The sequence below is a fragment of the Chiloscyllium plagiosum genome, unplaced genomic scaffold (assembly GCF_037043375.1).
Source record: "Chiloscyllium plagiosum isolate Xiang-an unplaced genomic scaffold, Cpla_swu_hap1 HiC_scaffold_16, whole genome shotgun sequence".
NCBI classification, from domain to species: domain Eukaryota; kingdom Metazoa; phylum Chordata; class Chondrichthyes; order Orectolobiformes; family Hemiscylliidae; genus Chiloscyllium; species Chiloscyllium plagiosum.
The window spans coordinates 7,142,421-7,156,137 of NW_028270154.1; the positions used below are offsets into that span (position 1 = coordinate 7,142,421).

The 13,717-nt window shown below is 36.6% G+C and overlaps 1 protein-coding gene across 4 annotated transcripts in view; it reads left to right on the forward strand.

Annotated features, from left to right (window-relative positions):
• diaph1 (diaphanous related formin 1) overlaps nt 1–12,742 on the forward strand; it is a 359,024-nt gene extending 346,282 nt beyond the window's left edge. For all 4 annotated transcript variants that reach the window (XM_087995081.1, XM_087995082.1, XM_087995083.1 and 1 more), the window contains one exon: nt 7,040–12,742. In XM_087995081.1, the coding sequence (XP_087851207.1) occupies nt 7,040–7,212 (173 nt within the window). In that variant the 3' untranslated portion in view covers nt 7,213–12,742. The remainder of the gene's footprint in view (nt 1–7,039) is intronic.
• The last annotated feature ends 975 nt before the right edge of the window (nt 12,743–13,717 follow it).

A 13,717-nucleotide genomic window follows, 5' to 3' on the forward strand; every position in this document is an offset into this window, starting at 1 on the left:
TTGGAGGAGCTTTTCCTGATCCACTCGTGGAGCTAAAGCACACAACCCATGGATCCAGCAGGATTGCCAGAAACTGATCCACAACGATACCAGGTCCTTAGTAATCCTGTAATCTAAAATGTTATTTTGTCTAATGTTTAATAACAGATGAATTTGTTTAGCTATAATATCTATTGTTTAGAATTTGATATTGTTTTTCTTCCTCAGCAAGAAGGTTTGTACCACTTCAGAAGAAAACCAATAGATGGTGTACATACACACACACACCATTCTTTGCTGACTTGCCCCTCAGTGTCTACATAGCCTCATATTTAGTATAAAGATTAAATACACTCACCAGATGAGTATGTATTGGTCTCTATACATTTTAAAATTTACGTTCTTGGTCATTTGCATGCAATAATAATTTTAAGCAAATACAATATGTTCTTGGTTTGATCTCAAGCTGGGTGAAAGTAAGGGCACTACGTTAATCTCTGCTCGGGATGTAGTGTTTGACATTGCACACTACATTGGACAAACAGGCAGAAAACTAGCCACCAAGATACATGAACACCAACTAGTCACCAAAAGACATGACCCCTTCTCACTAGTATCCTTACATACGGATGAGGAAGGACACCACTTCGACTGGAACAGCACATCCATCCTAGGACAAGCCAAATAAAGAGAGATGTGCGAATTCCTAGAAGCATGGCATTCCAACCGGAACTCTCTCACCAAACACATAGAGTTAGACTCCATCTACCACCCCCTGAGAAAAAGAACAGGAAGTGACTTCACCACTGGAAATGACATCACCAACCCAAAGAAACCCAAACATATAAATAGAAAGCAGGACTTATCAACTGTGCTTCGCCTAAGGCCTACTGAAGATGTTACCTAGTCGAGTGAGAAACATCTGGAAATGAACCTTCCAGCTCAGTGAGCAAGCCTACATCCAGAACCTCAACCTGAGCTACAAATCTCAAAACTCATTAATCTTTGCAATTTAGGACCAATAGGAAGAAAAATTAGTCAGAGTTGTCAGGTGAAGATTGGATCAAACTCTGCTGTGATGCCTTTGCATGTCAGATAACCTGTTGATGCTTAGTCTGGCAAATGGTGATTAACTGAGATCCGGAGAGCTTTTTAAGCACTCGCTGAATTTGGCTTTCTCAAGCAGAGAAAAACCTCCTGTGTCGTATGCATCAACTTGATCATGTTAACAATTCTTAGTTGAAATGCAGTTAACATATATTAACTGTATTTAATATTACAATTCATTTACGAAGCAGGCACAATTCTTCTGCTCATCCCTCCATTCTCAGGATGCTGTTCATAGTTATCCCATATTTATGCAGACAAAAATAACCATTTCTAATGTTAGTAATTTCCTTGTTAACTGACTTGATAGGGATGAAAAGCTTCTACTTTGTAATTAAACTAAATTTAAGTAGGAATAAAAGAAATTGTCTTGAAGCCTCAAAATTCTATATACTTTTCAATTTAAGATAAGAAAATTAGAGAAATGTCATTTCAGTTTTGATTCTAATATAGCTTAACCAGTAATTTACTCACTTGTGTTTTACTCAATTGAAGACAATAGTTTAGACATAAGGGCAAAAAAAAATTATCCCCATTTCTTTAATTGATCATAGACTGTGGAGAATAATGCTTCTTTTATTATCTCCAACAATGCCCCATAATACCACTTCAATTAGCTCATCTGAAGGCAGTAATGAAACAAGTGCCCGTTTCTGGCATAATTGCACGCTTTAACACATTTGGTTGCAATGGACAATGGATTGCCAGCATTTATGTGCTGTGTGTTTATTTGTTCTTTCATTCCCATTAGGATTGAGTTTAAGGCTTCTTGAACTTTAGACCCTCAACCATTTAAAGAAAGCTTCAATTCTACAATTCTGGGATTTTTTCAAACTCTTGTTCCCACGTACCAATGGCACAATTCACTTGCATGCTTGTCGAGCAGTATATCATGAATATTTATCAGAAATGACTTTACTTATTTCCTGTTCTACATAGTTTAGATATTTGTACAGTGCAGTGCAGTCATGACAAACAAAGTTGCCATTTGATTTCCTCGTTTAGATCTATTTTGAGTTATTACAGTAAAATATTTAAACTTATTTAGCCACTGAACAAATGTTGTTAACATATGTCCAGCTTCTGGGGTCCAAATGGAAACAGACTCATAATTTGATCTTTGGCAATAACCTCCAAGGACAGAACATAGCCATACTCATAAGTGATTCAGAATTTAGGTATAGGTTAGAAAGTTGACAGATTTTGTCATGTTGCACACCATGTTATTTTATCTTTGTCATTTGTAACTCTGTTGTTGGGTGAGTAAAAACAAAGTAAGGGCAATGTTTCCACTAACCTTTTTTCTACTGAATGCTGTTATGTTGTGAGAATGCAGGCATTCCTTGTCTAGGCTGCTGGATGAATATTTTGGAGCATATGGAAGACTAGCTGGCACTTCCCAACAATTTGGCATGCTAGGAGAAAGTTAGGTGGGACAGGATGGGAGTTCCAAGACACTAAAACAGAAATTGCTGGAAAATCTCCATTCTGGAACTTGAGTTCTGATGAAAGATCTCCAGATCTGAAATGTAAACTATGCTTTCTCTCCACAGACGCTGTCAGACCTATTGAGTTTTATTAGCAATTTCTGTTTTTGTTTCCAATTTTGAGCATCTGCAGTTCTTTTGTAGTTTTCTTTGGGAGCTCCAAGAGTTGTACTCCGTAAACAGTATTCAAAATACATCTCAAATGTTTTTTTATTTTTGATGAATCTGATGAAATGTGAATTTTACCTTGGCAAAGTGGTCAGTATTTGAATAAAGTTAAGTTATTTGATTTGTTGGAAACATGTACACTGTGTTTGTGTTTATCTTGCTTCATGTAACACAAATGGTATTATTAGCTTCAAGCCTCCATATTCATTTAAATGATTTTTGATATGATTTGCCAGTGCAGTTATTATGGTCTACTTTGAATTAATTGAGATTAATCAGTTTTTGGTTGATACGTTTTCCTCTCCTCTCATCCTTCGGACAAATCAGGAATATTCTGGGAGCTCATCTATTTCAGTGCCGATTAAAATTGCCTCCAATTAACATTTTCTCTTTATTTCCTTTAGACTCAATGTTATCTCTCTCTGATATCAGTGACGACAGTGATCTGGTAAAAAGAAAAAAAAAGACTGTTTTCCTGCTTGTTCCAGATTCCTATCCCACGATCTTAACCCTTTCAGTAATGCTGGGAAATCCCTTTTATATGGCTAACAACATTGGTGCAGAAAATGAATGGATTGACATTCTCCAGGCATAACCTGTCATTCTGATCATTGTTTTTGCTAAGTGAAAATAATTGTAAACAACAAGTATAAAGCACAGCCAGCACATTTTCTACTTCTGGATAATTTCCCAGCCAGCAAAGATACAGTATGCCAAATGGCCTTCTCCCCTCAGCTGTATCATTTTACAGTTAACTTCAACTTGTAAATGTTCTGACCTAAAATTTACACAAGTTTGTTCATGTCCTACTTTCGCAATTCCGACCCACAGTGCTCTGACAATCTAACTCTGATCTGATCTTCCATACCTCATATTTTCTATAAGGGTATCAGTTCGTGAGATGCCAAACCATAGCAATCATTTACTCCACTCTTAGTTGGTGCTTATACTTGATGCCAGATGGATATTTCAGCAAATAAATAAGGAATGCAAGATGGATATGTAGTTTTTAATATATTATAATGGGAAAAATACTTGACAAAGTATTCTGTAAAATTCAGGTAATATATAGAAATGTTAACATGGTTTCATCAGTTTTTGAATTGGGGAAGGATTGCGAAAGACGACTGTTTTAGAAGCTTTGAAAATAACTGACAGAACACTAGATATATTTTGGGTGTTCAAGTTTGTATGTTTAATTCTAAACATTAACGCACACAGGACCAAGATGGCATCATCTGTGCAGATATAGGTGGATTTGAATATTGGATCATCCAAGATCCTATTGAATGGAGGAGCAGGCTTGAATGGCCAAATGTCCAAATCCTGCTCCGAATTTGTATGTTTCTGTGAGATGCATGTTCAGACTCTTCTTCGACCAGACATTGCTCAATCAGTGAAAATTCTGTCATTTTTTTTGTCATCTTCCTGTCCAAAGTTGAACTTTGCTGCTAAATGCAATCTAATTTCCAATTATTGCATGTATGTGCGAAGGAAGGTATAATTTGCTAAGAACCCTTATAATTGTATTCTTAAAAATCTTAACTGTAATTTTAAGCAGTTTCTTGCTGCTACTAACTTAACTCCCTCCCTAATGGTATTCTGGGTACACCAGTTCACCAGATGGACTGCAGCAGTTCAGGAAGGCAATTCAGCGCCCCTTTCTCGAGGAATGGTCAATAAAACTGGCCAGCCTGTGACACCCACATCCTGTTAGTGAATAAATGAAATAAAACATACTACCATTGCCTGCCTTAACTATCAGTGATATTGTTCTTGAGTGGCTCTTTAATCCAAGACCAGGTTCCACCCACTTCTATAAGCTTATTCAAGAATGGCAGGTTTAATGTTTGGTTATTCTGGCATTGTGACTTTCAGCAAATTCTTCCCAGCTTTACTGTAGTTTGGTTTATTCCTCCTCCTTGCACTGATCCTAATTCCCTGCTCAATCCTTTGAGTGCTAACAGTGAATCCATACAACAAAGCCTTGGGTTGAAGAATAAAGTTTACCTTTTGTTATATTAGGATAAACTGTGCATCTTTGGAAAATATCAAAGGAATAAGTTTGAAACACGTATTTTTAACTTTTACTCCTGTGCAGCACTTTGATCAGTTGAAGAATTCTGAAGGTGACGTGAAAAAAATCGCTCTAGGAATTAGAAGTGCATTAAATGAACCATATATTTAAAAAAATGTTCAAACAATCTAACTATATTGAAAGTTTCTTTTTTGTAACTGCCAAATGATTCCTATTCCCAATGTCAGACCTATAACCTTTATTGGTTTAACCCACATCATCAGAGGTTTAAAAATTGGTACTGAACAAACATGGCCCAAATTAATCAGGCCTGGGTCTACTCTGGTATGGCTACATGCATTTCACATGAATATTAAAAAAGTTTTCCAAAGCTACCTGACACTTCATTATAAAATGCCATTGCGAGCTCTCCCTCTACAGTATTTGGAAGTCTGTTGTCCCATGTGAGGAGTCTGTCTTTGCAGTAGGACAAGCTCCTGCTGAGAATTGTACTGTTGTAATGCTGACTTCGATAGATTTGAATGTCATTGTCAGATGCTATGTCATCAGCTTTCTCATTCCTCGTTCTGTGTTGCCACCTTCATTGGTGTTCATGCAGGAACCTTCCTGATTTTATTGGCCTTCTTTAAAATAATTATGTATTATTTTCTACTTTAAGTAACAAGGTAAGGTGAGGATCATTCATCTTGGTTTCCATTCTTTTAAACTTCTCACTGAGGGAAAATTCCAAATGGGGAGTGGAAAGTAAGAAATGATTGGTTGCACTCCTTAACAAAGTAACTGATATCCATGTATGGCCCAAAGCATTAACTGTGGTCAGAAACTTTAACCTGCAGGAGCACCAAAGCTGAGCCTGAATTTGTTCTGGTCTGTAGTCACAGCCACTCTACAATAAAAATTACTAGATGGCAGTCAACTACAAAAAATGTGACTATTTCCTTCGATCCTCTTGCACATTTTATTTCATGTAGGGTAGCAGAACAGTCATAGACCACTTAGTGACACTGAATGAAGTAAAGCTTCAACCGAAATACAGCTTCAAGAAATCCCTTGTTAAAAATTGGAATCCTGCTCTTGATAAATGTCTCCTGTGTTTAGACAATGGCCTCTGTAACTTCTATAAGAAAAGGTAGTGCCCACTTGTCTGTTCCAAAGTATAACGTTCTGTCACCATGGACTAGTCTGAAGAAGGGCTTATGCCCGAAACGTCGATTCTCCTGTTCCCTGGATGCTGCCTGACCTGCGCTTTTCCAGCAACACATTTCTAGTCTGTGTTGTCACAAACTTACCACATTTGCCTGCATGAACTCAGGCATTTGTTTCTCTATAATCCAGCATTATCCACTAGGGTTTGTGTCTGTTAACGTGAAGGTGCCTCTGTGATGATTAATTTTGCAGATTGGGATTATGAAAATAGATAGAACCTTTGAATGGAATGCATATGATTTCATTTAGCCATTGTTTTAGGCTTTACATGGCATTGATTTCATCAGTTTTGTTCTTCATATTGAAGCAGGTGAGGGGTTTACCCAAAATGATGTGTTGTGCATTTGTGTGGTTTCACTAATCTTTTTACATTTAAGTTGTTTTATCTCCCCCTCGTCTCCGCTCCCTCCCAACCCTGTCTACTCCTTTTCCAGCATGCATTACTGACAGTGACTGTTAACTTTAACAATGTCAGCATGTTATTTCAATGCCATTAAGCATAGAGATTATCAGAAACCTCCATTTAGTTTGGCAGAAGATAACTGTTAACCTGACCGGCCTAGTCAACAAAATAATTTCATCTCGAGCCTATTTCCCGATGTAAACCAAGCTTTGACAGCAGGTTCTGACAAAAACATGCATACCCACGCAAGATATCCTAAACCATCAGTACCAGTTGAATTTCAGCCTTTCCAAACCTAACTGAGTATTAAGAAAACTCGATGCTTAGCTGACCTGACTCCCAAAGTGTTTAAATGTACTACGTGCTATTAAAGCATTAGTGATATCTTCGTTATCGCTCATTTAACTTAAAGTATGACAACAATAAATTCTCATTGTGGCCAAACCTAGCTGGAGTCTTTTGCTGGCCAGCTGTCATTCCAGAGTTGTCGGTACTGTCACTCAGTTGTAATGTTTTCTGTCCTGGAATCATGCCTGAAATATTGGAAACTTCATAGCTTCAGGAGTCTGATCTCCAATTGCTAAAGCTAATGAGTATATTGTTGCAACATAACAGGAAGGCTAATGCCCTGTGTCTTCTATCTTTACCCAGCTAATCGAAGAGGCAATGCTATGACTTCTATTCTTGCCAAAGAACTTACCAAGGACGATGCCATCGGTCAGACTGCAAGAAAGAAGCAGAAAGTAAATAATGAAGCGAAGGAAGTCACGACACCAATGGAACAAGATGAGATGTTGGAGAGCATTCTTACACGTTCCAATTAAACCCATACAAAAATGTCTGGAATTTAACATCATGTGCCATAAATCCATCTATTTTGGTATGGTGTTTTTTTTTAAGTAATCTGAAGGTGTGACAGTTGGATTTTTTGGGACTAATTTTATCTCACTTGAAAATGATGGCACTAGCCAGACTGGCTTCTTGTACATTTAAAATGGGGCAGTGTGGCTGATATTTCAATGCATAATATTGTTCTCTGATATAAGTTTTTGGCAATGCTGCAGTGCAGACTTTGTCTGTCATAGGTGGCCCTCTCATATTTTGGGTGCCTTTGCTTATCTTCCTCAAGTTTTAAGCATATCTGTTGATTCCCATCTTTGATGGGTTTTATGTCAAACTCTCAAGTTAGTGAGATGAAAATAAATTTGTTTGCACATCAGCCTCATAGGCCACTTAAAATAACTCAGTAGGTGTTTCAAATCACATTCATTCCTAATAGTGTTGTAAAATATTTTATTGGAGATGGAGGGGAGACATTCTTATTGTATCACAGATCACACTTATGGCTATTAATAGACAGATGTCGCATAAGAGCTGTCAAGTAGCAAGTTATTATCGAACTGGAAAAAGCACTTGGCCCACCCGTGTTAAACATCTATACACAGCATTGAAACACATATAAGAACAAAGTGTTAATTATTTTATGAACTATAAAGCCAAAAGTTAAAAATAAATATAAATGATGATCAATATGTTGTAAAGTTGGAGATACAGAAATGCAGCTGTGCTTATTCCCTTTTTAATAGCATTGCCTCTTTGCTACTCAGCTGATTTTTATATTCTCTCTCCTGCACTGTCCACTGAAATATTGGTGCAGTGACTCTAGACGTTCACAAAATAGAAAGACTTCTAGATTTGCTTTGAGCTCCACAGAACTGCTGACCTTGTACTTTACAGAGGTAGTTTCCACTCTGGTAAGGATCACATTTTGGAATTTTCTCTGTTGAATCAGGAAAATATGACAAATTAGTCATTGCCAAATGCCATATATTAGTTTGAAAGCTGTGGTTCAATCATTTTTACTTATATTGAACCCATTCATGGATTAGTATGGCAAACCATGAAATGTATTCTTGTCACCCTGTTCACATGAAGCTTCCTGAGCTTTGCTGGATCATTCCTCTATGTTTTTTTTTCCCAATTCTGTTTCTAAGTCACATTTTATGCCTTTGACAAAATCCTAAAAAAGTAATATTCCAATGCAGCAGTTGGGATGGTCTTACACACATGATCATAGTTTATCAATCCCACTGGGAGTGAAAACTACACCAACAAACAAAACTTTTGCCAAATTACATGATTTATTATGTTGCCTATGGAAAATATTTCCCCATTATTTCTATTCTGTCCTAGTCCCCCTTGTTTCTATCTAAACAGTGTTATGTATGGTAGAATATAGTCTGTATATGTTGGTAACTAACTTTTAATATAGCGTTTGTTGTAAGTCATAACCACAACAATTCATCTGGTCTACTTGAGAAAGCTATCATTCATGCCTTCAAGATTCTTTCAATTCAATTTCCTTCCACTAACAACATGTTTTACCCACACTGGAGGATAAGCAGTGAAGAAAACTCTGTCACTTTCTTCTCATTTGAAATTGGAGAGAAAATGAGAACCAGAGGAAAATGCCCCGAAAGGTGCCTTCCATTGATCGACTAAAATAATACCATTGCTCATTTTAAATTTAGGTTGAGAAGTTTTAAATCCTGGCAAAGTAAATATTTGATCATAATGAGCTCAACTACTAATTTATTTTAGGTGGCTGTGACTTAGCAATTCGGGTGATACACTGTTGTATTCTTCCTGATTGATCCCTGCTGAGGCCCATCATCTCAACTAAGTGATGGGAATTGCCTTGGGGCTCATAGGATTTTGCTGCTGTATGTAGACATGTTCCAGAGGATGTATGAACCTTTTAACACCACCTTCAATAGCTATAACTTCTCTCCTAGCCTATTTTTTTGGAGGAGGGAGGGGTTATTTGGGGATATTTTTCCACTAAATGGCTTTCCCTAAATTTTGAAAATATCAAGTGACTGGGGTGCAATTTGAACTTTTTCAGGCAAATTTTTTACTACCTACAAACAAAGCCGCACTTTACAAGTGAATTTTCTATAGAATTTATATTTGAAAATTAAAATTATTGTTGACCAGTGGAATCTTCCCGCAGTTCAAAGCATTGTGCACACTTGAGGTGTTCTGGTGAAGTAGAAATGGTTACATAGCTGAAGACTTATGTTGCAAAAAGCATCCACCAGTCCTTGACTTTCAGTGGTGTCTTATTAATTCCCCCTTTTCAATTATTTACTGCCTTCCGGATTTGAGCTGGACCAAGCAACTGGAGTTCTTTCAGTAGTGTAAACCTGTCTATTTATTTGAACAAAATCCATTCAGCTATCAGAAAACTGCAATTGCACTAATTCATGGCAGTTGATAAAGTTGAAACATTATTTGAGCGATTTTTAAGAGATTTGTCAAGTGTGTTTGAAAAACCTAGTTTCACATTGTCAAAATTTAAATATAGATCAATCCTGACCAGGGCTATTCATGAAACCCAACAGATTTCTCTATTTGTCCCGAGTGACTTGATTTGCTGTCCCAGGTAAATCTTAACTTTCCATTAAAAGCCAGTTTCTGAGCAGTAACGAATCGCTTGCTCCAACATGAAAGTACAGTTAGGTTCTGATACTGAGAGTCAACTCTGACTTGAGCAATTTGAATTGTCTACCAAGTAAAATCCACAATAGAGGATTAAATCCTGACTAAAAAACAATGTGAAACATCAGTCAAATGCACCACTTGGGGCCAGGTGCAACTGGAGTTTAGCCTTTTTTCTCTTAGATCAGCTCTGTATGCCAAGTGATTTTGTTCAACCAAACAATATTCACTGACCAGCATTGTAATACATGTGCAATACCACCAACATTGTCCCAGAACACTAGTTGTTCTACTAGTCCATGTGAAAATATTCTTAATCTTTAATGTGTGACTGCTCCTTGGCATAAGCATTTACTAAACATTATGTAATGTCATGATTATGGGTTAGCCAAGTATACTGAACTAGAGGCATTGTGTTAGTATTTTGCCTTTCTTTTAACCAGCATTTCCCTGTCATTTCCCTTTGCCATTCCCTCTTTGCTGGAAGTGGGCTTTTGATCAGTAATACTGTAATGTGGATTCCTTGTGCTTTAACTTTCAGTGCATGTACTGGAACTTGGATGTATTTGGATCCAAGAGAAGTGTTTTTCCAACCAACATAATTGTTAGATGTAAGCAATACACAGGTTTTTTTGGTAATTAGATTGATAGAGCTTAGACGACTTTAATGTGCAAATAGTAGTACACTGACCTCTATGACTTCAAAAAGAATGTGAGTCATTAAGAACTGGACAACTTTGGATTACGTCACAGGTGAATTATTTAGACATGTGAGCAACATAAGAGAGCAATTTGTTTGAATTGTTTCAACTTCACCCTGAAGGGCACTGCCCTTGCTGGGAAACTATTCTCTCAAAGACATTCCACCATTTTCTAAGTGATCATTCTTTCATACATATGACTGCCAATTAATCACCCCTGGACAGCATCCCACTGAGCCAATTCTTAAAGCCTGTACGTACTGAACACTGGATATGCCAGAGTTACATTAAAAAGCTGCACTGAGTGAAAGCAAAGTCCTGCTGGAACAATTCATGAATTTGTACTGTAAATATGGCTCTTGTTGACTTAAGATATTGAAGATGCCAGAATATCCCTGACAAATGATATGTTAAGCACTTTGAGGACGATGATGAGGTAATCATAAGAAAAAGTGGTATCAAAATAAGGATTCATCCAAATTAAGTTACTGAGCTATCGAAAGCATGGATTTTGAGAAAGTGATCAGAAATCTTTTTATTCTACTGACTGCTTTATAAAAGATCTGAGAAATATGTGTTCCATTTATATCTGAATCCTGTAGGTTTACACAATTACTGTAGCCCATTGATTTAGATTGTCAGTCATTTCAAATCATGGTTAGGGTACCATGGAAAGAGTGGGACCAATGCTATAATTATTTCCTTTCGTTTTTGAATATGTAAAGGCTGCATTAGAAAATATTAGAGAGTTGTAATTTGATTTATTTTCTGCATTTATTTCATATATGTATATTATTTTGATTTACATGTTGACAGTTTTGTTTGAGAATATGTCTATGTTAGTAAAAGTTGCTGGTCAGCTGGTTTTCAATTTCTGTTGCCCATCATATCTTGTGTATTGCAATATTTTAAACATAGGATACCCACAATAACATCTGTTATTTTCCTGGTCTCTACATTTTCTTCAGTGCTGGAATTCACTCAGGAAAGGGTGCCCCTAAGATGGTTGGCAGCAAAATCATACAATACTTCAGATTATAAATTTAGGAACAAATGTACCAAGTGACCTTGACTGTCATAACTCACCAATCCTGAGAGGAGCTGAGCTCCTGAGTTATACTCCTCCATACTAGAATGCTTAATTTCTTTCCCCCACTCTGATCATTTTCCCTACTGCTTTGTGCATATTTTAATAAATAAAGAAATAGGTAATAAATAATTGTTAGATTTTTTAGAATTTTGGGTGACACTGTCTAAGAGTCACATTTGTTATAGTTGGATGGTGTAGTGACATTTGCTGCTTCAGAAGGATTTTCTGGAAGTCACGGCTGGAATAAAACAATACCAGAGAATGTATCTTTTACAATAGTTCTACTGTAGAGTGCCTGTTTATATCCATAATTTGCAGCTAGGTCCAATTGAAAAGCAAATCCATCTGTTTTACCAGGAGTCATGTAACATGAGTGTAAGTAAGGAATGTCCTGTATACTAATACCTGCCCAGGGATAACATGTCAAGATTGATATTCATTCAGTGTTGTGTTATTGCGAATTGTGTTTTAAAACTCTGTCAAACCACTGTTCATTTTTATTAGATAAAGGAATGCATCCACTTTATTTACCGGTTGTAATCAGAAGGTTGCCTTCAGATTGAATTATCCACATTAGAGGATAGGATGCAAGAAAATTCCAGAATATTATGCTGTTTTCCTCAGTAATAGAGTGTTTTATTTTATTGTAACAATGTCACTGGAGCTGTCAGGGCGAAATGAGTATTATTTATCCTTCACAAAGTCAATGAATTGTAAAATACATGAAAATCCGCATCACTTTCATATGTTCTTTTTCTTAAAACCACTTGAATGTGATGGAAATATGTATTCTAATTGCTTAGAGTTTTTTTAAAAAAAGCTATGGCCTGAGGTATTTAAAACTTGCGACTATTAAGCCATTTCATCTCATTTCATAGTGCAGGCACCGAGAATCTAAATTGGCCAAAGCTGAGACTTTGGTTGCTAGGAATATTGTAAGAATAATGAAATATGCTTTTTCAAAGAATTTTCTTTTTTTCATAGAAATTGTTTCTTGCTTTGAAATCTAATTGTATCAGATTTCTGATTTGAATTGTAAATAAAAAGTATTTTATCAAGCTACCTTGCTTTGTGAGATTTTTTGAATTGCTGCTATCATGCTGCCACTAAGATCAGATTTTTATTAACTTTCGCATTGTTTTCCAACGTGGCTAACTTTAAGGTACCTAAGACAATATTACCTCTTTCTCCAGTCCTGCAAGGCTTCAACATCGCCACACAAAATCTTCTATCCTTTTAGTTTTCTTATGATATTGATAAAGTTCATTCTCAATACTGCATGTTAAAAGTAGCCTCGCAATTACAAAGTATTTTTAGATATCCGAAGGATATTAATTATGCTGTTTATATTGCAAATTAACTTCTTTAAAAAAAGCACTAGGTTTTCAAAGCAGTCTTGACTTCAAGATAATAAAATCCACCTTAAAAATAGTTTCAAGGTGGCCACTTCTGTAAAGGTTGAATGAGCAGTTCAGTCCAAATTGATTTGCAACCGTATACTGTACTAATATATTGCGAATAGCAAAACCTTCTGAAAACACTTCAGTGCTGCAGGAGTTGCAGTTAACTGCTTCAATAACACTTGCCCTATGATCACCTCCGGTTTTCTAACCTTAAGCCTTGCTTGTGGGTTGGTAATGAGACCAATAGAAATAGGAACAGAAGTAGTAGGCTGTTTGGCTCCTCAAATTCCTGATAAGGGCTTATATTTGTTGATTCTCCTGCTCCTCGGATGCTGCCTGACTGACTGTGTTTTTCCAGTGCTACACACTTTGACTCCTCAAACCTGCTCTACTATTCGATAAGGTGATGGCTGATCTGTTATTCCTGCCCTTTTTCTGCAATTATTGATTCCTCTACTAATAAAGAATCTATCTATCTCAGCCTCAAATATAACCAAGGACTCTGCCCCCACAGCTGTCTGCAGCAAGGAGTTCCAAAGACTGTCAAACCTCTGAGAAGAAATTCTCATCTAAGTTTTAAGTTGGCACCCCTTTATTTTGTGACAATGCCCTCTGTTCATATACTTTCCCATGA